At 39.2% G+C, this 26,752-nt stretch overlaps 1 protein-coding gene and 1 pseudogene across 7 annotated transcripts in view; one reads left to right on the top strand and one right to left on the bottom strand.

The window, feature by feature from the left end:
* Nucleotides 1-26,752, top strand: part of Bicd1 (BICD cargo adaptor 1) — a 226,762-nt gene that overhangs the window by 156,885 nt on the left and 43,125 nt on the right. For 4 of the 7 annotated variants that reach the window (XM_045139438.1, XM_045139440.1, XM_004664403.2 and 1 more), the window contains exons 5-7: nucleotides 12,648-13,742; nucleotides 17,285-17,436; nucleotides 20,992-21,199. In XM_045139438.1, the coding sequence (XP_044995373.1) occupies nucleotides 12,648-13,742; nucleotides 17,285-17,436; nucleotides 20,992-21,199 (1,455 nt within the window). Of the gene's footprint in view, nucleotides 1-12,647; nucleotides 13,743-17,284; nucleotides 17,437-20,991; nucleotides 21,310-22,173; nucleotides 22,368-26,752 lie in introns of those variants that run through there. The other 3 variants (XM_045139437.1, XM_045139436.1, XM_004664404.2) reach the window with 2 other exon arrangements.
* LOC101597916 lies at nucleotides 24,264-25,064 on the bottom strand (annotated as a pseudogene).

Below are 26,752 nucleotides of genomic sequence, written 5' to 3'. Positions count from 1 at the left end.
TTGCTGGTAGAGTCTTTAGGGTCCTTTATAGAATCATGTCATCTGCAAATAATGATAACTTGATTTCTTCCTTTCCAATTTGTATCCCTTTTATGTGTATCTCTTGCCTTATTGCTATGGCTAAGACTTCCAGTACTATATTAAATAAAAGTGGGGACAGTGGACACCCTTGTCTTGTTCCTGATTTTAGTGGAAACGCTTCCAATTTTTCCCCATTTAGTAATATGTTGGCTATAGGCTTGTCATAAACAGCCTTTATTATATTGAGATATGTTCCTTCTGTTCCCAGTCTCTGTAGGACTTTTATCATGAAGGGATGTCAGATTCCGTCAAACGCTTTCTCTGCATCTAATGAGACAATCATATGATTTTTGTCTTTCAGTCCATTTATATAATGTATTACATTTATCGATTTGCTTATGTTGAAACATCCCTGCTTCCCTTGGATAAAGCCTACTTGGTCAGGGTGAATGATCTTTCTGATATATTCTTGTATTCTGTTTGCCAATATTTTGTTGAGAATTTTTGCATCTATGTTCATGAGGGCGATTGGTCTGTAATTTTCTTTTTTTGTTCTATCTTTGCCTGGTTTTGGTATCAGGGTGATGCTGGCTTCATAGAAGGACTTTGGTAGGATTCCTTATTTTTCTGTTTTATGTAAAAGCTTAAGAAGCAATGGCATTAGTTCTTCCCTGAATGTCTGGTAAAATTCATCAGTGAATCCATCTGGGCCTGGGCTTTTTTTGGTTGGGAGGTTTTTGGTTGTTTTTTTTTTTTTTTTTTTTGGTTTTTCAAGGCAGGGTCTCACTCTGGCTCAGGCTGACCTGGAATTCACTATGTAGTCTCAGGGTGGCCTCAAACTCACAGCAATCCTCCTACCTCTGCCTCCCAGTGCTGGGATTAAAGGCGTGCGCCACCACGCCCGGCTTGGTTGGGAGGTTTTTGATAACTGCTGGGATCTGTATGCTTGTTATAGGTTTATTTAAGTGATTAATCTCTTCTTGATTTAATTTAGGTAGGTCATATAAATCAAGGAAATCATCCATTTCTTTCAGATTTTCATACGTTGTGGAATATATGCTTTTATAGTATGTCTCTATGATTTTTTGAATTTCTTTGGCATCTGTTGTGATGTTACCTTTTTCATCTCTAATTTTATTAATTTGTATCTCTTTTCTATTTCTTTTGGTCAGATTTGCTAGGGGTTTATCAATCTTGTTTATCCTTTCAAAGAAACAACTCTTTGTTTCATTGATTCTTTGGATTGTTTTTTTTTTTTTTTTGCTTCTATTTCATTAATTTCTGTCCTTATCTTTATTATTTCTTCCCATGTACTGATTTTTGTTTTGCCTTGTTCTCCTTTTTTCAAGGCTTTAAGGTGAAGCATTAGGTTGTTTACTTGCAACCTTTCTAGTTTCTTAATATAGGCACTTAAAGGTATAAATTTACCTCTTAAGACTGCCTTCATTGTATCCCAGAGTTTTTGGTATGTTGTGTTCTCATTATCGTTTGACTCTATAAATTTTTGTTTGTTTGTTTGTTTTTTGTTTTTTCGAGGTAGGGTCTCACTCTGGTCCAGGCTGACCTGGAATTAACTCTGTCATCTCAGGGTGGCCTTGAACTCATGGCAATCCTCCTACCTCTGCCTCCCAAGTGCTGGGATTAAAGGCGTGCACCACCATGCCCGGCTTATAAATTTTTTGATTTCCTTCTTGATTTCTTCATTTACCCATTCATCATTTAGTAGTGTGTTGTTTAATTTCCATGATTTTGTGTATGCTCTATAACCTTTCTTGCTATTGATTTGTAGTTTGATTCCATTGTGGTCAGATAGAATGCTAGGAATTATTTCATTTTTCCTGTATTTGTTAAGATTTGCTTTGTGTACTAATATATGGTCTATTTTAGTGAATGTTCTATGTGCTGCTAAAAAGAATGTATATTCTGCAGCATTTTGATGAAATGTCCTGTATATATCTGTTAGGTCCATTACTTCTATGACCTCATTTAATCCAGAAGCCTCTCTGTTTATTTTTTCCCAGGATGACCTGTCAGTTGATGAGAGTGGGGTGTTGAAGTCACCCACTACCACTGTGCTTGGTGTTATGTGTGACCTTAGTTCTAATCATGTTTGTTTGAATAATTTGGGGGCCCCATTTTAGGTGCCTGTATTTTTAGGATTGTAACGTCCTCCTGTTGGAGTGTGCCCTTAATATATAGTGACCTTCCTTATGTCTCTTAACTAATGTTGGACTGAAGTCTACCTTTTCAGATATTAGGATAGCAACCCCTGCTTGTTTTCTAGGACCATTTGCTTGAATCACTGTTTTCCAAACTTTCACCCTAAGATAGTGTCCATGCTTTGTAGAAAGGTGGGTTTCTTGGAGGCAACAAATTGAAGGATCCGGCTTTTTAATCCAGTCTGCAAACCTGTGCCTTTTGGTTGGGGCATTGAGGACATTGATGTTAAGAGATAATATTGAAAGGTGTGTATTCATTTTTGCCATTTTGTATAATTCTTCCAGTTTTACCTTTGCTCTTTTGTGTTAACTAGTATTTGAGTATTGTTTGTTTTTTTTTCCCCCGGTTCCATATATGTATGCTTTTCTTTTTCTTCAACATGGAAGATTATTTCAAGTATTTTCTGTAAAGCTGGTTTTGTCTTCAAATAGTCCTTTAGCTTGCTTTTGTCATGCAATGTCCTTATTTCTCCATCTATTTGAGTGGATAGTTTTGCAGGATAAAGTAACCTTGGTTGACAGTTGGTGTCTTTCAGTACTTGAAATACATTATTTCACGCCCTTCTGGCTTTTAAAGTTTGTGTAGAGTAATCTGCTTTAATAGTGAATTCCAAGTCAGCCTGGATCTGCTTCAAAAAAAAGATAAAAGAAAAGAAACAAACAAACAAACAAACAAACAAAGAGGCAGATAGAAAGAATGGATGTACTAGGGCCTCCACCTACTGTAATGTAAACAAACTCCAGACACATGTGGTCTCAAACTGGCTCCTTAGGCCTTGCAGGCAAGTGCCTTAACCACTAAGTCATCTCTTCAGCCTAAAGGAAGCCATTTTATTCATCTAAGAGTCCTTGTAAACTTGGTAACAGGCCTTATTAATGGACAAGTCATATTGTGCCACTTTTTATTTAATAAGAGAAATAGTTCAGGTTATTGTTGGATATATTGTCTTGACTTTTTAATTTTTTTTATTTACAATTTCCATAATCGTAGACAATAAACCATAGTAACTCTCTCCCTCCTCCCACTTTCCCCTTTGAAACTCCACTCTCCATCATATCCCCTCCATCTCTCAGTCTGTCTTTTATTTTGATGTCATGATCTTTTCCTCCCGTTATGATGGTCTTGTATAAGTAGTGCAAGGTCATGACTATCCAGGCCATTTTATGTCTGGGGGAGCATGTTGTCAGGAGTCCTACCCTTCCTGTCTTGAGGGAGAGAGAAATAAAGAGAGAGAGAGTGGGCACACCAGGGCTTCTAGTCACTGCAAACAAACTCCAGACACATGCGCCACCATATGCATCTGCCTTACTGGGGAATTGAACCTGGGTCATTAGGCTTCACAATCAAGCAACTTAACTGCTAAGCCATCTCTCCAGCCCCAACAGTTGCTTTTAATAAATAGCCTCTGTTTAAATTTATTCACAGAATTCAAGCAAAAGAAAACTCTTTGGATTTTTTTTTTTTTTTGTATAATACTGGATATGTAGTTTCAGATGTAGTATGAGGAAATAATGTTTCCATAAGACAAATTAACATTTTATTGTATCCTTATGGATGTGGAAGCAATGGATCCATACTATATCCAGGTCTACTCTATTGAACACAATTTAATTTTTTTTCCTATAGCAATAAGTGAGTGGTGATGATAATTTATTATATTCTCACAAATGTTCAAAGCAATGTTTTTAAAACTTTATTTCTTTCTTGTTTTGTTTTTTCAAGGTAGGGTCTCACTGTAGCCCAGGCTGACCTGGAATTCACTCTCTATTCTCAGGGTGGCCTCAAACTCACAGCAGTCCTCTTACCTCTTCCTCCCCAGTGCTGGGATTAAAGGCATGTGCCACCATGCCCAGCTAATTTATTTTTAAACTTAAAAAAAATTATTTACTTGAGACAGAGAGACACAGAGAGAAAGAGACAGAGGGAATGGACACACCAGGGCTTCTAGTCACTGCAAACGAACTCCAGATACATGTATCACTTGTGCATCTGGCTTATGTGGGTCCTGGGGTAATCAAACCTGGGTCCTTTGGCTTTTCAGGTGAGTGCCTTAACCACCAAGCCATCCCTCCAGCCCCAAAGCAATTTTTTATGTGTTTTCTCAATTGATTGGTGCTTATGAGAATGTGAAGTTGGTGGTCTGATTTCCCTCATTTTACAGAGAGGGCTGCTAAGACATGATGTTATCTTTTTACCCAAGGTTAAAACTATAGCAAATGAAGTTTATATACAGATAATTAAATATTATCCTGCTTAACGAAGGCTTACAAAATATGTATGGAATGAATTTAAAATAAAGCCATACTGAGCTGGAGAGGTTGCTTAAGTGGTTAAGATGCTTGCCTGCAATGCCTAACAACCTGGGTTTAATTCCCTAGTACCCACGAAATGCCAGGTACATAAAGTAGTTTATGCATCTGGAGTTTGTTTGCAGTGGCTAGAGGCTCTGGTACACCTGTTCTCTCTCTCTTTCTTCTCTCTCTCCCCTTGAAAATAAAAAAAGTAATTTTTTAAAAAAGGGCTGGAGCACATGCTGGCTCACACCTTTAGTCCCAGCACTTGAGAGGCAGAGGTAGGAGGATCGCTGTGAGTTTGAGGCCACACTGAGAGAGACTACAGAGTGAATTCCAGGGCAGCCTGTGATACAGTGAGACCCTATGTCAAAAAAAGGCAGGGGATGAGGGGTTACTGGAGAGATGGCTTAGTGGTTAAGGCACATGTCTATGAAGCTTAAAGACCCAGGTTCAATTTTCGTAGTACCTCTGCTGGTGCATGCGTCTGAAGTTCACTTATAGTGGCTAGAGGCCCTGGTGTATCCACTCACTCTCTGTCTTTATCTCTCTTTCTCAGATTAAAAAATATATTAAAACAAAACAAAACAAAGCTATGCACCTCTTTAAAAGAAAACTTAAGGACCTCCCTATACATATATATGTGTGCAAAAAAACTAAGCTTTTATAAAGGGGGCGCTGGGGAGATGGCTAATTCATTAAAGGTTCTTGCTTACAAAGCTTGCTAGCCTGGATTCAATTCTGCAACCATCCAATCAAAGACAGATGCAAAAAATGGCACAAGTGTCTGTCATTTGTTTGCAGAAATAAGACACCCAGCACATCTGTACACACATATACACACAAATAAATAAGTAAATTAATTTAAAACTTACGGAGACACACTTTATTTTATTTTTTAAATTATTTAATGTATTTATTTGAGAGGGAAAGAAAGAGAGAGACACACACAGAGAGAAAGAGAGAGAGAGAGAGAGAGGCAGATAGACAGAGATTGGGCATGTCAGGGCCTCTAGCCATTGCAAATAAACTCCAGACACATGTGCCACCTTGGGCATCTGGCTTACATAGGTCCTGGGGAGTTGAACTAGGGTCCCTTGGTTTTGCAGGCAAGTGCCTTAACCACTAAGCCATCTCTCCAGCTTGAGACACACACTTTCTGTGTATAAAATTGACAATTTAAGAAGTTGAACCACAGGCTTTATTTATTTGTTTATTTTGAGGTAGGGTTCCACTCTAGTCCAGGGTGAATTGGAATTCTCTATGTAGTCTTAGGGTGGCCTTGAACTCATGGTGATACCTCTGCCTCCCGAGTGCTACGATTAAAGGTGTGCTCCACCATACCCAGCCTTAGCACTTATTTTTCAAGGTAGAGTCTTACTCTAGTCTAGGCTAGAACTTGCTCTGTTGTCCTAGGCTGGCTTTGAACTCACAGTGATCCCCCTACCTCTGCCTCTCAAAATGCTGGGATTAAAGGTGTGTACCACCATGCCCAGCTTATTTTTAACTTTTTTTTTTCTTTTGGTTTTTCGAGGTAAGGTCTCACTCTGGTCCAGGAACTCTTGGCTATCCTTCTACCTCTGCCTCCTGAGTGCTGGGATTAAAGGCGTGCGCCACCATGCCCGGTTTGGGATTTTTTGTTTTTGTTTTTGTTTAACATTTTTAAAATTATGTGTGTGTGTGTGATTATATGTTCCATGGCATGTGTGTGGAGGTCAAAGGACAACTTTCTGGTATGATTCTTGTCTACCTCATTTAAGGAAAGGTTTCTTTGGATTCTCAGAGTACTGTTTCTTTGCTGGAATCTCCATGAACTTGCAGGGAGATTCTTTTGTCCCATCTCACTATCAGTATCAGCATACTGGGATTGCAGAAGTCCATCTACCATGTCTTCTGGCTTTTTACATGGGACCAAGGACTGAACTCAGGGATTCCAGCTTGAATGGTGAGTGCTTTATTCATCCTCTAAGTGCCAAGGCCTGTGGCCACTGCAAATGAACTCCAGACACATATACCACTATGAGCATCTGGATTTATGTGGGTACTGGGGAATTGTCAGGCTTTATAAACAAATGCCTTTATTTTATTTATTTATTTTTGCTTTTATTTTATTTTATTGAGGTAGGGTTCCACTCTAATCCAGGCTGACCTGGAATTCACTATGTAGTCTAGGGTGGCCTTGAACTCATGGTGATCCTCCTACCTCTGCCTCCCCAGTGCTGGGATTAAAGGCATGTACCACCACGCCTGGCTAAGCAAGTGTCTTTAACCAGTGAGCAATCTCTCCAGCCCATATATAAGTTTTGTTGCACATATGTGATCATCTTGTGGGCAGTTTTAGGAGTGGAATTGTTGAGTCACATGGTAACTATACCATATTCTGAGTAAGTACCAGACTGTCTTCCAAAGTGTCTGTACCATTTTATATCCCCAAAGCAAGGTGAGAGTTCTGATTTCTCTATATCCTCACCAGCATGTCATTATCTACTTTTTTCATCTCAGCCATCCTAGTGGATATGAAGTGGCAACTCATTACGGTTTAGGTTTGTATTTCTTTGATGGCTAATAGTGTCAAAGCCTATTTTCATGCATGTGTTGAACATGTCTTTGAAAAAAATTCCTTTGTCCACATTTTTATTTTATTATTTGTCTTTTTGTTACTAAGTTGAAAAACTGTTGTATATTCTGGATTAAAATTTCTTATCAAGGGCTGAAGAGATGGCTTAATGGTTAAGGTGCTTGCCTGTGAAGCCTGAGGACGTATGTTCAACTCTCCAGGTCCCACGTAAGCCAGACACACAAGGTTGCACATGCACAGAAGGTGGTGCACATGTCTGGAGTTTGATTACAGTGGCTGGAGACCCTAGTGTGCCAATTCTCTCTGTCTCTCGCTCTCTCTTGCTCTCACTCCCCCTCATTAAAAAAAGGAGGCAGTCTGTTGGGCTTACCTCAAAAAGTTTTTCTTATCAACCTCTCCATTCTGTGGTTTGTACTTTGTTTTCTTGATGTTATCCTTAGTTGTGTAAAAGTATTAAATCTTGATGGTTTATTTTATATTGTTGTTATGCTTGAGCTTGTGTTGTCATAGAAAACCTTTGCCTAATTTAATGTCATAAAGGCTTGTAGGTAGGCTTCCTTCAAAGAGTTTTCTAATTTGGCTCTCATATTTAGGTCTCTGGTCTATTTTTTTAATTTATTTTTTATTAACAATTTCCATGATTGTAAACAATATCCCATGGTAATGTCCTCCCTCTCCCCACTTTCCCCTTTGAAACTCTACTCTCCATCATATCTCCTCCCCCCAATCAGTCTCTCTTTTATTTTGATGTCATCATCTTTTCCTCCTATTATAATGGTCTTATATAGGTAGTGTCAGGCACTATGAGGTCATGGATATCCAGGCCATTTTGTGTCTGAAGGAGCACGTTGTAAGGAGTCCTACCCTTCCTTTGGCTCTTATATTCTTTCTGCCACCTCTTCCACAATGGACCCTGAGCCTTGGAAGGTGTGATTGAGATATTGCAGTGCTGAGCACTCCTCTGTCACTTCTTGCCAGCACAATGATGCTTTCTGAGTCATCCCAAGGTCACTGCCATCTGAAAAGAGAAGGTTCTGGTCTATTTTGATTTACTGACTTAATATGATATGAAGTAGGGTGTCAATGCCTGTAGTTTGTGGGCATATACTTATGCAAACATCATTTATTGAAAAGATTATACTCCTCTTTTGAGTTGTCATGGCATCCTTAAAATTGACTGTGGATATATGGGTTTGTTTTTGTATTTTGAACTCTACTGTATTGACTGTTCTCATCCCAGTACCACACTAGTTTGATTATTATTGCTTTATTAAGATTTTTTTCCAAGAACTTTTTTTAAGATCATTTGGTTTATTAAGGGTCTTCTGTATGTCCATATGAATTATATGATCAGCTGGTCAATTTCTGCAGAGAAACCAAATGAGACTTCCACAGTGTTTTCATCAAAGATGGAACTTAATTTAGGAATAACTGCTATCTTAATATTGTTTTGTGATACACAAAAAAGGGATGATTAGGATGATTACCTTTCGTTTAGCTCTTCTTTAATTCTTCAACAGTGCTTGATAGCTTTCAGAGTATATTTTATACTTTCTTGTTAAAATTATTCCCAAATAAGTACAATTGTTTTAATTTCATTTTCAGTTTTTTATTGCTACTGTTCATAAATACAATGAAATATGTATAATGTATATCTTGTGTCCTACAACCTTACTTCACTTGTTTAGTAGTTCTAATAGTTTTCTTGTTATGATTGTTTTACCTAGGTAGAGTCTACTATAGCCTAGGCTGACGTGGAACTCGCTGTGTAGCCCCAGACTGGCTTTGAATTCATAGCAACCCTGCTACTTCATTCAGCCTCCCGAGTGCTGGAATTAAAAGTGTGTTCCACCATACCTATGATTTAAAAGCTGCTTTTTCTTTAGTGTATTCCTTAAAATTGTCTACATACTAGATCATATCATCAGCAAATAAAGATGATTTTACCTTTCCTTCCAAATATAACCCTGTATGAATCATGGCAAGGACCTTGTGGATGAGCAAAGCTGCTCACCTCTGGGCAGCCAGGTAGTGAAGGAAAGAAGCGCTAGAATCACGGCCTCACCTTCAAGAGTGTGTCCCCAATGATGTAGCTTCCTCCTATTAGCCCCTCTTTCTAAATATCCTACCACCTCTCAGTGCTGCCTCAGGCTAGGCAAGATTGGGCGTGTTCAGGGTGGTATGGCCATAGACTCAGGCTAGACACTAGTAGCTTTGACACATGGCTTTAGGTTATTTAAGAAAGGGTAATTATGAGATGATAGATAAGTTTGTTAGCATGATTTAATCCTGTAATGTGTACATGTATCATAACATCACATTGTACCCCTCAAAATGTATACAATCATAATTTGTCAATTTTTAAAAATAGCAGAATTAAGATGGGCATGGTGCTGTACACCTGTAATACTAGTTTTACTCAGTTGTTTGATGCAGGAGGGTCACTGGTATTTGGGAGTCAGTGTGGGCAATATGGCAAGACCTCATCTAAAAATCTATATATTGAGATGTAATTTACAGATAATGAAATTCATCTTTTTCATCCCTTTATATAAAAATGAAATATATGGAAATTGATACTTATAAACAGCTTTGATTCATTGTACTACAGAAGTCATAATATGAAAGAGCATGGTGATGGATGCCTTTAATGCCAGCACTTAAAAAGCTGAGGCAGGAGGATCACAAGTTTGAGACCAGTCTGGGCTTTGTAGCAAGATTATGTCTTCCCTCCCCAATAATACATTTTAATATGAATTATCTTTTCTTTTTTTCACAGAATATTATCAATTTTCATTTAATATAAATGTGTTTATTTAAAAAGCAAACTTAGAAAAATTAAAAATAATTTATATGGATATGATAACAATGACAATTAACATACATTGTATACTTATGCTAAATATTTTACAGATACCACATTAAGGTTTTGTGGCAAAACAACCTACCCTACAATGAGAAAATAAAACTTCCACTTTCAGACAGAAGATGAAGACTGTATGAAGAGAAATAAGGCAGCTATTCTTAGTCACTACAGGAGATTATAATTAACTCAAAAACTTTCTCATGGATAAGTTCTTCACAGATAAAGATTAAAATAGTGATACTGAAAGTGTATAGTTGCTTCAAGCTTTTAAGTACTTAAGTACTTTATGTCTATTAATTCAACACAGAGTGTATCTGACACAGTTTAAACATCTGCTTTTTAGACTCCAAATGCAAGTTAGGATACTCTAAGCTTTAATAACTGAGACTGTGAGCTGGAGAGATGGCTTAGCAGTTAAGGCACTTGCCTGCACAGCTCAAGGACCCAGATTCGATTCCCCAGTACCCATGTGAGCCAGATTCACAAGGAGGCACATGCGTCTGGAGTTTGTGTGCAGTGGCTAAAGGCCCTGGCATACCCATTCTCTCTCTCTCTATCTGCCTCTCTCTCTCTCTCTCTGTCTCGAAGAAAGAGAGAGAGAGAGAGAGAGAGAGAGAGAGAGAAATACTGAGACAATGATGCTGGAATTTTATAAAATTATCTGTAATTTAGTAATTTTTGTGTGTGTGTGTTTTTTTGAGGCAGTGTCTCATTCTAGCTCAGGCTGACCTGGAATTCATTATGTAGTCTCAGGTTGGCCTTGAAATCAAGGCAATCTTCCTACCTGAGTTCTTGGATTAAAGGTGTGCATCACCATGCCCAGCAAATAATTTTTTTTTTTATCAAATCAACTTTTAAGTATCTAGGCAAGGGATAGAATATGTGCATGTTTATCTATATATGTCTATAAACATATATCAGTAAAATTAGATACCACTTCCCATTCAACTGATTCTACCAGAAATAAATTGCCAGGTGTGGTGGTGCATGCCTTTAATCCCAGAATTTGGGAGGCAGAAATAGGAGGATCACCATGAGTTCAAGACCATCCTGAGATTACATAGTGCATTCCAGGTCAGCCTGGGCTGTAGTGAGACACGACCTCAAAAAACAAAACAAAACAAAACAAAAAAGAAATGCATTAAGTATAGAAAGCAGAACTACATCGGAGTACTCATGGAAGAGCTGAGGTTCTATTGAGTGTCTTCTGGAGGTGTTATGAAGAAAATGTTATATTAATATGAATGACAGCACAGATCAAAAACTAGTCTAGGGTTGGAGAGATGATTCAGCAAGTAGGGTCCTTGCCTGCAAAGCCAAATGACCAGGCTTAAATACCCCAGTACCCACGTAAAGCCATATGCACGGCACATGTATCTGGAGGTCATTTGCAGCGGCTGGAGGCCAAGGTGTGCCCATTTTTTTCTCTGTCTTTCCTTGCAAATAAATAAATAAAATAATGTTTTAAAAAACCATTCTGAGCCAAGCGTGGTTGTAAACACATTTAATTTCAGCACTGGGGAGGTAGAGATAGGAGGATCACCATGAGTTTGAGGCCACCCTGAGACTATATGGTGAATTCCATATAGTCTGGGCTAGAGTGAGACCCTACCTCAAAAAAAAAAAAAAAAAACCCAAAAAGCTGTTCTATGTACATACCCTCATTTACCATGATCCTTTGCCTCTACCACAACCTGTCAATTCATTCTGTGCATTGTTTTGATCAATTTGCATATTATATAAAGACTTTTCATATTGAGGAGCTGTTTGGAAAAAGCTTTGGCATGTATGCTAACTCAGTAATTTGTAGGCTTTCAGAGGAAATCAGTTTCAAAAGGAAAGGAAGACAGTACTCCTAAAACCTATTTTTCCTGAAATCATAATGCTAAGAATACAATTTTTACAAGATTTCCTTTGTGAAAAATTCTAATGGCTTGACTTCCATCAAATATCATATTATTAGGGGCTGGAGAGCTGGCTTAGCGGCTAAGGCACATGCCTGCGAAGCCTAAAGACCCAGGTTTGATTCTCCAGGTCTCACATAAGCCAGATGCACATGGTGGCGCATGTGTCTGGAGTTCGTTTCTAGTGGCTAGAGACCCTGGTATGCCCATTCTCTCTCTCTCTTTCTCTCTCTCTCTCTCTAATAAATAAATAAAAAATCATATTATTAATTGAGTACATTTACATTGACTTACCAGCACTACCAGCACTTCCATCAAATATCATATTATGAGGGGCTAGAGAGATGGCTTAGGGGTTAAGGCACTTGCCTATAAAGCCAAAGGACCTTGGTTTGATTTCCCAGGACCCATGTAAGCCAGATGCATAAGGTGGTGCATGTATCTGGAGTTTGTTCACAGAGGCTGGAGGCCATTCTTTCTCTCTCCCTGTGTCTTTCTCTCCCTCAAATAAATAAATATAAATAAATATTAAAAAAATAGTGTGGGGTGGTAGCTCATTGTCAGAGTGCTGGCATAGCTTTTAAAGAAAAACAAAACAAATAAATAAATAAAAATTTTTAAAAAGCAAACATTGAATTTAACTTGGAATAATGGGAACACTGGCTCTGTTGCAGTCATTTTAAATGTATGTATGTCTGTCAGGATATATTAACGTCATCATTGGCATTGCACTAAAGTCATTCAGATACTGTCTTCTGCCACTGCAGGTAGAGCGGGAGAAGGCTATTCTTTTGGCCAACCTCCAGGAGTCACAGACTCAGCTGGAACACACCAAGGGAGCACTGACGGAGCAGCATGAACGAGTGCACCGGCTCACAGAGCATGTCAATGCCATGAGGGGCCTGCAGAGCAACAAAGAACTCAAGGCTGAGCTGGACAGTGAAAAAGGCCAGGACTCAGGGGAGGAGACTCATGACTATGAAGTGGACATCAATGGCTTAGAGATCCTTGAGTGTAAATACAGGGTAGCAGTCACTGAGGTCATTGATTTGAAAGCAGAAATTAAGGCCTTAAAGGAGAAATATAATAAATCTGTAGAAACCTACACAGAAGAGAAGGCCAAGTATGAGAGTAAGATTCAAATGTATGATGAGCAAGTGATGAGCCTTGAGAAGACCAGCAAGGAGAGTACTGAGAAGATGGCCCACTTGGAGAAGGAGTTACAAAAGATGACTGGCGTAGCCAGTGAACATCACAGCACCCTCAATTCAGCCCAGGATGAGTTGGTGACATTTAGTGAGGAGCTGGCGCAGCTCTACCACCATGTGTGTTTGTGTAATAATGAAACTCCCAACAGGGTCATGTTGGACTACTACAGGCAGAGCAGAGTAACCCGCAGTGGCAGCCTCAAGGGACCTGATGATCCTAGAGGACTTTTGTCACCACGATTGGCTAGGCGGGCTGTGTCAACCTCAGCAGAACCAAGGACCTCATCTGAACCAGTTTCAAAAGAAAATACAGAGGCCAGCAAAGAACCAAGTCCAACTAAGACCCCCACAATCTCACCTATTATTACTGCCCCACCGTCATCTCCAGTATTGGATTCAAGTGATATCCGCAAAGAGCCAATGAATATCTACAACCTTAATGCCATCATTCGGGACCAAATCAAGCACCTGCAGAAGGCGGTGGACCGGTCCTTGCAGCTGTCGCGCCAGAGAGCAGCGGCCCGGGAGTTGGCCCCTATGATTGACAAAGACAAGGAGGCCTTGATGGAAGAGATTCTCAAGTTGAAGTCCCTGCTGAGCACCAAACGGGAGCAGATCGCCACCCTGAGGGCAGTGTTGAAAGCCAACAAGCAGGTAATCGTGTTCTACTGAGGAAAGCATGTTAGTGAAAAGACTTTTTAACCAATTTATTCCCTAATTTTGTTTCATTTCTCATATCAGATTCCTGGCCATGGAACAGTAAAACAAAGTACATTCTAGTGCCAAATCACAGTACAGTCTTATTTTAAAGTGAGCGAATGAAAAAGCTGGGAAACTAGCTGTGCACAGCTGGGCAGCGCAGGTGGTGAGGAAGGCAAAGCAACAACAGAAGAGACCCAGCTGCAGATAAAGCCTAGAGGCCCTCTCCGTGAGTGCTGAGTAGGAGCCTGGTGGCCAGTGATCATGGAGAGAGCCCGTGAAAGGTACCTGAATGGGCCGGCCACAGGCTTCACCGTCAGGGAGACAGGCAGGAGAGAGTCACCTGGAGCAAAGAGGAGAAGCTGTGGGTTTGAAATCCAATGACCAGACCCAATTTTAGGTGGAAATTCAGCTCCAAGACTAAGTTTCTAGGACTGTAGCAAGATAGAAAAGGGGTGCTTTGGGTGAAAGTGTTTTAAAACATAAACAAGAAAATACTACTCTTTAGTTTATCTTAAAAGCTAGCTTTGAAGCACACCTATTTGATAAAAGTACTGACTACAACTGGTTTGGATGAAGAGAAGCCACAATGCTAGCACGAGAAGTGCCAGCAAGTAGTAGAGCATGGGAGTGAGGCTCTGTGGCAAGCGAAGACTGATTGAGAGTGCCTTCTCTTTTCGCTCTGATCTGAGTGAAACTACACAAATACATGTCATATTCTTTCTACCCTTCATCGTCACTTTCCATAAATCCATTTACATAAATTGGACATCTAAACCACCACAGTAATACTGTTTTCGGTATAACCTAAGGGCAAAAATGGGACTTTATTTTGTGCCCTAATGTTAGGAAAATAGAAAATGTTAAAGTGGTTGAAGCAATTTTGAGGCATGACTTCAATTTCAGTCCAGGAGGGTCAGTTATACTGTAACTGTTATAATAGGTTCAATGACACAGAGTGGGCATAAGTAACTATAACATCTCTCAGGAACATAATATTCTGGAGTATTCTTGGTCAATAAATTTAGATAACTTCTCTCACTTGTTTCTGGAGGTTGAGTATTAGCAATCTATGTACTTAGGTCTACAAAAATGTGAAGATGTTTAGTTGAAAGAGATATGGGTGGCTTATCTGCCAAGACTAATTATATGAATAAGCATTCATGAAAGGTAGTAAACAGGACACAGAAATAAGTGACTAATAGTAATCTAGTGTGAATTCAGCACATGCCTATCACTATGTACAGGCATAGGAAATACTTGAGACTGGTGTAAATAGCTGCACAGGAATTCAGAGGAGAGAAAACCACTTCTAGCTGAGTCTATAATATATACTGGGGTTACATAGTGAATTCCAGGTCAGCCTGAGCCAGAGTGAAACCCTACCTCGTAAAACCAAAAAAAAAAAAAAATATATATATATATATATATATATATATATATATATATATATATACACACACACACACACACACACACACACACACACACACTGGGGGGAGTTGAGGTAGAGTCTCACTTTAGTCCAGGCTGACCTGGAATTCACTATGTAGTCTTAGGGTGGCCTGGAACTCACAGTGATCCTCCTCCTACCTCTGCCTCCTAAGTGCTGGGATCAAAGGCGTGTGCCAACAGGCCCGGTGAGTAGTTTAATGTTACACATGCTATATAATCCAAGTTGTGGGAGCAATCAGGGGAGCAACTAACATTTCTGTAAGACTAGAAAAGGCCTCCCACAGGCAATTATAATTGGGATTTTTCTTAAAGGATAAGAACTCATTTTCCCAGAGGAATAGGTAGAGAAGGACAAAAGTGACAGAAGTAGGATGTTGTTATTTTTATAGAATGATTGTTTAGATCCCTGTAACTGGAAATAAAGATCAGTCTTACGTTAGGCCAACTTTGGAGTGAGTAGAGAATGAAGTGAATGTAGATGTCAGTAAATCTAATGTGATTTTAGATATTTAAAGTTAATTTTGGGAAAAAAATCTTTGTGCGGTCTAGGGCCAAACAAATCTATAAGCAAAGATGAGTTGTTCTGGACATTTCTGTTGAGTAATAAATAAGTTTGTACTTCTGCTTCAGTTTTAACTGTCTCATCCATTCTTGCTCTTTAGCTTATAAACTGACATGTGCTTACAAATTTGTTTTATGCATATTTTGACAACTTAATTTTAAACTTACTTTCTGTTCTGAATGAATGCTTGTCTAAACTTTAAAAAATTTGAGCACTTTTCCCCCAGTTTATGTATTATCTATAATTTCCTAAACATATAACATTGTAGAAAATTCTGAGTATAATACTGCAGAACATATAAAAGTATGTTATGAGTAACTTCATTTCAATCTAAGTTTAAATTCAGTCAAAACTAATGGAAATTTTGGACTCAAAACACTGACAAACTACCCTATGCTAAATTTGGTTTATTTACAAAAGAATCCTAAAGCTGGGCGTGGTGGCGCATACCTTTAATCCCAGCACTAGGGAGGCAGAGGTAGGAGGATCGCCAAGAGTTCCAGGCCACCTTGAGACTACATAGTGAATTCCAGGTCAGCCTGGGCCAGAGTGAGACCCTACCTCGAAAAAAAAAAAAAAAAAAAAATCCTATTTCTGTATAAGTTGATTAAAAACCATTGTAGTTTTTCTGGGAAATCACATTACCAATGCTTTTTTCCACTGGCATCAGATATCTTTACATATTCTGAAAATCTGTAGTTTATAATTTAAGGAAAATAATGTTTGATTCTAGCATGTCTGCTGTGGCCTATGCATCAAACCAGCAGTCCCTAGGCATTGCTGATGGTATCCATTGATTTAGTAAACATGGATTTTACCTCCTGCTGTGCCAAGTCAGCTCTTGCTTTGAAGCACTTTTCTTTCTTAGAACTTCAGACATTCCTCAAACCCAAATTCAGAAAAGTATTTTAACCTATTCAACATTCTGGAGGCTCAGCTTTTCTAGAACTTACTAAAAATTAGTTTATTGCTTTGAACAAAGACTTAGAAATTGTTTGATTCTCTGTCATTCCTTTTCCTTTAGACATATTTTTTCACAGACCCATGTAGTAAGTTGCCATAGTTTATGTCCTTTCTTCTATGTTTCAGACCCACAAAACAAAGGAGATACAAAAAATTTTCTGAAACATTTCACTTGGAATCTATGCTTCTTTACTAATTTCTTGATGACTTTCTTTTATGAAGTTTCATCTTGGCTCTGTACATGTCTGAAAATCTTATACCTTCAACAATCTGCATGAAATATTTACTGAACTACTGCCATTGCATTGGCTTCTCATTCTAACTAGCCAGCCTCTAGGACAACTTAACAAGTAAAAAACTTCCCTATGTTCAAGATATGTATATATGCTTATGTAAAGCTATAATCGGATAAAGTTGTCTCCAGTTATGAGAGAAGATGATAGATCCAGTGCATAGAAAATACGTATGCCAGGTCTTCCTCATGTGAAATGGTAAGCCCTGTGATTTTCTGCTCCAGACAGCGGAGGTGGCTCTAGCTAATTTGAAGAACAAGTATGAAAATGAGAAGGCAATGGTAACTGAAACAATGACGAAACTGAGGAATGAACTGAAGGCTTTGAAAGAAGATGCCGCAACCTTCTCATCCTTGAGAGCAATGTTTGCAACAAGGTAACTCTTTTTCTTTCTACTACTGCCTATGGTACATTGGAAGAAGACTTTCTTTATTAATTTTTTTGTTCATTTTTATTTATTTATTTGAGAGTGACAGAGATAAAGAGAGAGAGTGGGCACACCAAGGCTTCCAGCCACTACAAACAAACTCCAAACGCATGTGCCCCATTGTGCATCTGGCTAACATGGGTTGTGGGCAGTCGAGCCTCGAACCAAGGTCCTTAGGCTTCACAGGCAAGCACTTAACCGCTAAGCCATCTCTCCAGCCCTGGAAGAAGACTTAACATCACAGTGAGTCTTTGAGCATATTTTGTGGCCTAGAATGGAACAGTTTAAAGAAAATATATGTGATTTCTTTTTGATAAATCTAAAATTAAAAATGTAGCTGGGTGTGATGGGAAACGCCTTTAATCCCAGCACTCAGGAGGCAGAGGTAGGAGAATCACTGTGAGTTCGAGGCCACCCTAAGACTATATAGTAAATTCCAGGCCAGCCTGAGCTAGAGTGAAACCCTACCTTGGCGGGAAAAATGTATGTGTTTGTTTCTAGAGCCCTCTACTGGATCAAGCAATTATATCACTTGAAATTTTGGTAAATTAGTATAAGAAACTTTTTCCTAGAGGTTATGTCCACAAAAGAATTAAACTTTTGGGCCGGGGAGATGGCTTATGGTTAAGGTGTTTGCCTGCAAAGCCAAAGGATACCGGTACAATTCTCCAGAATCCACATAAGCCAGATGCACAAGGGGCACATGCATCTGGAGTTCATTTGCAGTGGCTGGAGGCCCTGGTGTGCCCATTCTCTCCCACCCCTTCTCTGTCTTTGCCTTTTTCTCTCTCTCTCTCAAATAAATAAATAAATAAAATATATTTAAAAATAATCAAACTTTTTTGTGTGCATGTATGATACTGTTTATTAAACCTCAGAGCCTCATATATGCTAACCAGGCACTCTTCTATTGAGATACTACCCCTAGGCACCCATGCTTCAGAATTAGAATTTATTTTTTAAATGATTATTCTTTTAATTTTTATTTATTTGCAAGCAGAGAGAGAGAGAGGTAGAAGAGAGACAGAGTGAGAATGGGTATGCTAGGGTCTCTAGCCACTGCAAAGAAACTACAGATGCATGTGCCCCGTGTGCATCTGGCTCATGTGGGTCCTGGGGAATGGAACATAGGTCCTTTGGCTTTGCAGGCAAACACCTTAACCGCTAAGCCATTTCTCCAGCCCAGATCTTTTTTAAAAAATGGTCCTGGTGACTCATATTTATAAGTGAGGGAGTACTCACTCAGCATGAATGAAGCCTTGGAATATTCAGCAATGAAAAATATTACTAAAAGGCTTCCAGTAACTAAGGGTTATATTATCTCCACAGAAATATATCCTGTAACCATAGTACATAAAAATGCTTATCATTAGTGTTAAGATCCTTATTATGAAGATTAAAATTCATCAAATCAGCTAATTGCTTGGATTTTGACATACCACAAATTCAACTAGTTATTTTAGATCTAACATGAAGTTAAGTACACTACCAGGTCTTTCACATTGCCCAAGTAATCACACAAATATTAGATGGCACCCTCCCCCACCCACACCAGTTTCATTATCAGGCTATGAGACAGACTGTGCTTTGCCTTTAAACTTTTATTTTTGAGATAGTTTCATGTAGCTCAGGCTGGCCTCATACTCACTGTCTAGTCTTGTTGACCCTTTTGCTCCCATCTTTGAGTGCTACAAGCATGTGCCACCAAACCCAGTTTTATGTGGTGCGAAGTCTGGGGTTTCAAACATGCTACACAAAGCCTTTCCCAACTCCCGCTCACTGTGTTTAAACTTCAACTGATTGTAAGGGGTGTATAGTATGTCCAAGATCCAGAATTTAATTACCAGTACTAAGACACAACTGAGCAAGTAAAAGAGAATGTATTGATTTGAGGACTTTGAAACCCAAAGATTCCCTCTCTGTTCTCATCATGCAGTGCCAACTCCCACACCAAAATATCCCAGCAATTATTTATTTTGCATGATATAAATGGTACAAATTTAAAAAAAAATGTACCATTGGTTTTACTTGCTGATTCAGTAAATAAGTTACATAAATACTTTAGAAAATGCCAAGCTTTATGGGAGCACCCCAGGATCTCTGTAGGTATCTTTGTGTGTTAGGAAAGACAGCTCAAGGTCACCAGTAACTACATCTTGTGGAGATGAGTGGAGGACACCTGAGTACTAGTGATTATAGGGCTGCAGAGGCACCCACAGGACTTGCTTCTGGGTCTCCCACAAAAGTGCAGTTGCAGTATCATTTAGGGAGTAGAGTATATGCTCCTCTGGCTACCATAGGGGTAAGATAGAATGAGAATGGAGAGGCTGGAGAGATGGTTTACTAGCTAAGTTGCTCGCCTGTGAAGTCTAAGAATCCCAGTTCGATTCCCCAGGGCCCACATAAGCCAGATGCACAAGGTGACAGAACTCTCAACCTGGATTATTTTTCATAGCTCAGGTATTTTAAATAATTATTCCCAGAAGTTCATTTTTACAAGCATTTGTTTTGTCAAGTATAGTATTGTCTTTATAATTTAAAAACATTGTTATTTGGCCAAGAGTGATTAATAATACAGGGCTCTGGGCTGGAGGAATGGCTTAGCGGTTAAGGTATTTGCCTGCAAAGTCAAAAGACCTAGGTTCGATTCCCCAGGACCCACATTAGCCAGATGCACAAGGGGCACATGCATCTGGAGTACATTTGCAGTGGCTGGAGGCCCTGGCATGCCCATTCTCTCACTCACTCTCTCTCTCCCTCCTTCTCTGTCAAATAAAGAAAGAAATAAAAATCAAAAAATAATAATACAGGGTTCTTAAATTCATTGTGTTTTAGTAAACACTAATTTTTCTTATGATATACATAGTTGCACAATATAAACAATAAAGGTTAAAGGAATTAGGTTCCCCTAGATATAATATTCTTTTACCACAGAGCCTGGTAATTTCTTTAGAATGCCTGAGGTTTGTACTAATTTCAAAGTTTCTACAATATGTTTTGGATAAGTCCATGAACCCATCAACTGTATGAAGAGTGATTGTTATTAGTATCCTAAGTACGTAAATAACAAAGCAAAAGCTCAGTATGAGCTTCCCACATACCATACTTCTAAATGTATATGGGTGGGCTCAGGTTTTTACCTCCATGGGGGAAACTGATCTCAGAGCTTATCTCTCTGCTGGGTGAAGATGTTTCTAACAGCCCATTATCCAGACTCATTATTTGTAGGGGATACATCCTCAGACCCTCGGGAGATGACTAAAACCACTAGTATGAAACCCTACAAAGTCTACTGTACATATATACCTCTGATAAAACTTAGACTATATTATTAAGTAGTAAGAAGGTACAGAATAATTATAAATTTCATGTAATAAAAGTATTGGGGCCACAGTGGACTTCAGTAACTGGGACTGAGGGTAGGCAGAATACTGAATTGTTCTAATGAAGCTCTCATTTGTTTCACCAGGATTTCTTTCTGACCTCTTTCTGCTTGGGTTCCAGATGTGATGAATATGTTACACAGTTGGATGAGATGCAGAGACAGTTAGCTGCTGCAGAGGATGAGAAGAAAACTCTGAACACTTTGTTACGAATGGCTATCCAGCAAAAGCTCGCCTTGACACAGCGGTTAGAAGACTTAGAGTTTGACCACGAGCAGTCCAGACGCAGCAAAGGCAAACTTGGAAAGAGCAAGATCGGCAGTCCTAAAGTAAGTGGGGGTGCGCCAGCCACCGTGCCCACCATAGACACTTACCTCCTGCATAGTCAGGGCCCACAGACACCCTCCATTCGGGTCAGCAGTGGCACTCAGAGGAAAAGGTATGCATGCAGTGATTGTCATAGTGTGGTACAGTGGCCAGGGTTTAGTTAACTGCAAAATTAGTGTGTTTTTGTTGTAGAGGTTGGAGAAGGGGAAGGGAAAAAATGGGAGCTGCTAATGGGCCTTGCTAATGCTGATCTTTCTGCCACCCCACCCCTGATTAACTATAATATAAAGTGTTAATATTTTTGCTACTCTTTGTATGCATAAATATGCTTCTCTCTTACCTCCAACCTTAAGTGGGTAAAGGTGGTTATTAAAATAAAGCCTTCTTGACATTGGCTGTAATTTTAAGTGTTGCTGTATCTCTGGAAATCTATTGGCTTCTCTTTCATGGGGCAAGGATATGAATGTATTCTTCTATAGGAACTTTTGTCCATAAGACCAAAACTGGCAACTGATTGAAAGGGCATGTGTATGTTTTGGCAAAATGGAACCAAATGCATAGTCTTTTTTGCAAGTTTTGGTACTTTTTCATTTGGCATATGAATATTGCTCAGAGAAACCACCTGTGATCTTTTCCCAAAGTCCTAATTATTGGGTTACTTGACCTGTGTTTCAATTAATGTGGTTAAAATTGTTCACTTAAGGAAGTTTCATTTGAGAATCAAATAATACATATGTTTTCTACCTATGGTTCAAACTGACTTACTGTAATAAAATTATTTTCCAGCATACAAAATAGTTTCCAGATAATGTATCCGGATATGGAAACTAAAAAATTAGCAAAAATTTCAATTTATGTATTTTAAAAAGTAGCTAAATGCCAAGATAAATAATGTTGACAGTGGTGAGGCTTTGAAAGGTAATTAAAGTAAAACTTTTTTGTTTCCTATATGTATTTTTCTTGGATCTCCTGCAAGACAATTTTCACCTTCCCTTTGTGATCAGAGCCGTCCCACGACTTCAGGGGCTTCCTATCTACAGGATTTATTAAGAGCCCCCCCTGACCCCACCTCCACAGAGTCCTTCCTTCGGAAGGGTCCCCCTTCCATGAGTGAACTCATCCAAGGGCATCGGCTCAGCAAGGAAAAAAGGTTAACCGTGGCTCCACCAGGTAAACACTTTTTCCTTGGGTGCATGTGATGCATAGACAGCTCTCCCCTCTCTCCCAACCACTCACACCTAGCCGGAGAAGCCAACAATGACCACATAGGGTTCCTACCACCAGGAGAAAGTTCCTTCACACTGAGCTTCCCGTACTATGGCCAGACACCATGCCTTAGGAGACGCCAGGGCCTTATATCCAGCAGCCAGGATAGAAAAGGAGGGTAAGGAGGGATATGATAGGGCAAGAGGGGTTGAGCAACATGGGCGGCACAGGAGACACCCGGGTCCCATTTGCAGCTATGTAGCTCCTGTTGGTTCCATTCTTCTCAGATTTTGTGTTTCATCTTGGTACTAAAAAAATCTAGTAAAGGGCTGGGCATGGTGGCACATGCCTTTAATCCCAGCACTCAGGAGCCAGAGGTAGGAAGGTCGCCGTGAGTTCAAGGTTACCCTGAGACTACGTAATGAATTCCAGGTCAGCCTGGACCAGAGTGAGACCCTACCTCGAAAAACAAAACAAAAACAAACAAACAAACAAAAAACTAGCAAAGGGAGTCATATTTATAATAAGACTTTTCCCCTTTACTTACTTAAGAGAGAGAGAGAAGCAGATATGGAGAGAGACAGAATGGGTGCTCCTGGGCCTCCAGCCACTGCAAACGAACTCCAGATGCATGCGCCCCCTTGTGCATCTGGCTTACGTGGGTCCTGGGGAGTAGAACCTGGGTCCTTAGGCTTCGCAGGCAAATGTCTTAGCTGCTAAGCCGTCTTTCCAGCCCTATAACCAGACTTTTGAGTGAATTTCCTTTTGCAGTGGCTCACACTGTCTCGAATTCTTTAGGGGTTTTGCTCTTCAGGTCCATTTAGGTTTTAGAATAATGTTTGTGTAGTTTGCCAGCCCTGATTTATGCTCACAGTTCACTTCAGCTTCACCATTTTACCCTATTTTCTTTTCCTCTCCCCTCCCCTCCCCTTCTTTTCCCTCTTCTTTCCTATGAAGAGGCCTAAATCAAAAGTGTGTTTTATGTTACATCTGGAGAGATGGCTTAGAGGTTAAGGCATTTGTCAGCAAAGCCAAACAACACAGGTTTGATTACCCAGGACCCAAGGAAGCCAGATACACAAGGTGGCGCATGCATCTGGAGTTTGCAGTGGCTGGTGCCATTCTCTCTCTAACTGCCTTTTTTCTCTCTCTCTTAAATAAATTAAAATATAAAAAAATATTTATATCATTATCATTACATTTTAGAAGCCACTAATATTACATAGTAAACTTTTTCATGTTGCTATTTTAGTCATTTTTACTTTTAAATTTGTATTTTAAATTTTATTTCAGACATTGTTATCACATGAATCATTCTCTCAGCTTTTTTTTTTCAGAAATTAGAACTTTATTGTAAACTATAAACATTCCCAGATTAGAAACTAATTTTGTGTGAAGACTGAAACTTTTGGAACTGTATGTAAGATAAGCTTATTGTAATGTATTTCACTCTCCAATGTTGCAAGTTAGATCTAACAAAGGAAGTGTAAACTGCTTGACAGAAAACCAATGAGCATAAAAATATCTGACACAAAACTAAAACAAACCCAACCAAAACATAGATTCTGCAAAGTATTAATCCACCAATTTAAAATAAATGGTCTCCCACGGGAAAATAATTCCATCAAAACAATTTAATAAAAAGCAGAGCCACTCTAATAAAGGGAAATTATATGTAAGAAAGATGCAATGATGCTTTTAGAAAATATAATTTTCATATTGGCAAAGAAGCGTAGATACTTTGTGCACGCTGTCAGAAATTAAAGTACCTCTTGACGTAGGATAAGTGGCATGAGAGCCATGAAACCAAGCTCCTCAAATAGTTTTCAGTTTAATCCCAGGAGACCCAATTAAAGAGTTTCAAAATCCAAGGATAGACTGGTCCCAAAGCATTTCTTCCTCTGTCCTTGCTTTGCCCTGTTCCTTCTCTTTCCTGCGTGCTTGTGTCCCTTTCTCTTAGAGGTTTCATCTCGGCTTGTTTTCTCTTGTCGCTTCTCAAGCTTTTCTGTACCAGCTGGTTCAGGTTCTGTTTCTTCCTTCGGTTTCTTTCTTTGGATGCTTTTTGTTTGTTTAGTTCCACTTCCTCAGAACTTCTTTTTCTCTCACGCTCAGCCGCCCTCTCTCAATTCTTTCTCTGCCTTCTTCTAGTGCCTTTTCCCTTTCTGAGGAATATGCTTATGACTAGCTTGAGAGTCGCTGGCGCTGAGACCTGAACAGAGGTGTTTGTGAACTCCAAACTCAGTGCTGTATGAGCCACAATAGTATTCTTGCTGACTAAAGTTCAGGGGCACTGGTTTTCTGAGAAACAGTCCCTGGTAAAGTGACAGTAGCCCAGAGAGTCTAGTGTCAGCCTGCTGTCCTGAGCTGGGAACCCGTTCTCTACTGTTTTTGAAATACTGCCTGACCTTGGATAGGTCTGGATGGATCCAGATGGAAATCGCATGATCTTAGATAGGTCTGCATGGTTCCAAATGGAAATCTTGGGTCACACATTCTATACCTGGGTCTGGAATCAGCCTCTTCTCTGTACCCACCATTTCTTAAATAGTCTTCTCTCATCCTGAAAGAAGTCTCTGGCTCTAGGCCTCCAGCTTTCTGTACTTTAATGCAATTTTCGAGTTCATCTTGAAAAGGGTCATAGGACTTGTTTGAATGCTTCATTAGAGTGACAAAAAGGGATTCTCTTTATGACACTGAGAGCTTGGTAGAGAAATTTGATCATATTCACCCACTAGTTGCTTCACGTTTTCAGCATGAACTTTCCCCAAAGGAAGACACCATGAGACAGGTATCTATTTTTGTCCAGTATCTTATTCTCTTTCACCTTCTGTCAGCAGGGGTGGGGGTCTAAACTGCTGTCCCCTCCCAGACAACGCTGCTGGCTGGGGAAGGTGGAGGTGGAGGTAGCTGAGAGGCAGAAGCACTGCCGCCTCCACCCCTGAGCAGGCCTCCCTTCTTCTTGTTGTTGTTGGTGGTGTTTTTATTATTATTATTGCATGGGGTGCTGCTCAGCATTACCTCATCTTTTTGGTCATGAATTCAAGAATAGGATCGTGGGTTAAAAGTTTTGAGTGTCTTTATGGATTTTGCTACATTCTGATGTTGCTATCAGAAAAGGCTTATCAGTATACTAGCTGCCCCACAAAACATTTCCCCCATTTTCACATCTTAAATCCTGCTGACACTTTGCACACACTGTCAATACCTTCAGCTGTAAGACAGCATACATGTGAAAAGTGCCATTACATTGTTTTAAGTTCTTTAGTTTTAAGAAACTACAAAAATTATTGACCATAGACATGATTCTGATATCTAAGGTGAGACCTATAGATGACCTAGAATTCAGAATCATCAAAAGGTCAGAAAATCATGTTAATTGTAACCTAGCATGTTAGTCACTTTTATATTTCTTTCTAGTTTTGTTTTTCGAGGTAGGGTCTCGCTCTAGCTCAGGGCTGACCTGGAATTCACTATGTAGTCTCAGGATGGCCTCTAACTCAGTGATCCTCCTACCTCTGCCCTGAGTCCTGGGATTAAAGGCATGCGCCACTACACCTGGCCACTTTTATATTTTTTTTCTTTTTTTAAATTTTTATTAGCATTTTCCATGATTATAAAAAAATATCCCATGTTAATCCCCCCCCACTTTCCCCTTTGAAATTCCATTCTCCATCATATTACCTCCCCATCTAAATCATTGTACTTACATATATACAATATCAACCTATTAAGTACCCTCCTCCCTTCCTTTCTCTTCCCTTTACTTTTATATTTTTAACCACTTATTTGAAGCCAAAATAATAGGAAAGGAACTAAAGCTGTTATAGCCTGAGGCATAATTCACTTACATATCATGAAATCAACCAGGTTAATCCTTAATAAATATAGAAATAAAATAAAAATAAATTCTTAATAAATGATTTCTTATGGAATCAATCCAGTAATCCTTTATTCTCTTTCTTTCTTTCTTTCTTTCTTTTTTTTTTTTTGAGATAGGGTTTCGCTCTAGCCCAGGCTGACCTGGAATTCACTCTGTAGTCTCAGGGTGGCCTCAAACTCACAGTTATCCTCCTACTTCTGCTTCCTGGATGCTAGAATTAAAGGCGTGTGCCACCACACCTGGCCCAGTAACACTTTCAAATGAATCTTGTTTGAATGAGTTGCTGTGGAAATGGATTATACCTTTAAAAAATATCCACATTACTGATTATGTATATTGCCATATATATATATATATATATGTATTATGTTGAACTACATTAGGTAAGACGTATTAAGCATGATTTGTGATACTTTTACTACATGGATGTTTTAAAAATATTTAATTAATTTATTTGAGAGAGAGAGAA

The sequence above is a fragment of the Jaculus jaculus genome, chromosome 22, assembly GCF_020740685.1.
Source record: "Jaculus jaculus isolate mJacJac1 chromosome 22, mJacJac1.mat.Y.cur, whole genome shotgun sequence".
Lineage (NCBI taxonomy): Eukaryota > Metazoa > Chordata > Mammalia > Rodentia > Dipodidae > Jaculus > Jaculus jaculus.
Note: the sequence above shows the minus strand (reverse complement) of the source record. Positions and strands in the feature narration are given on the sequence as shown.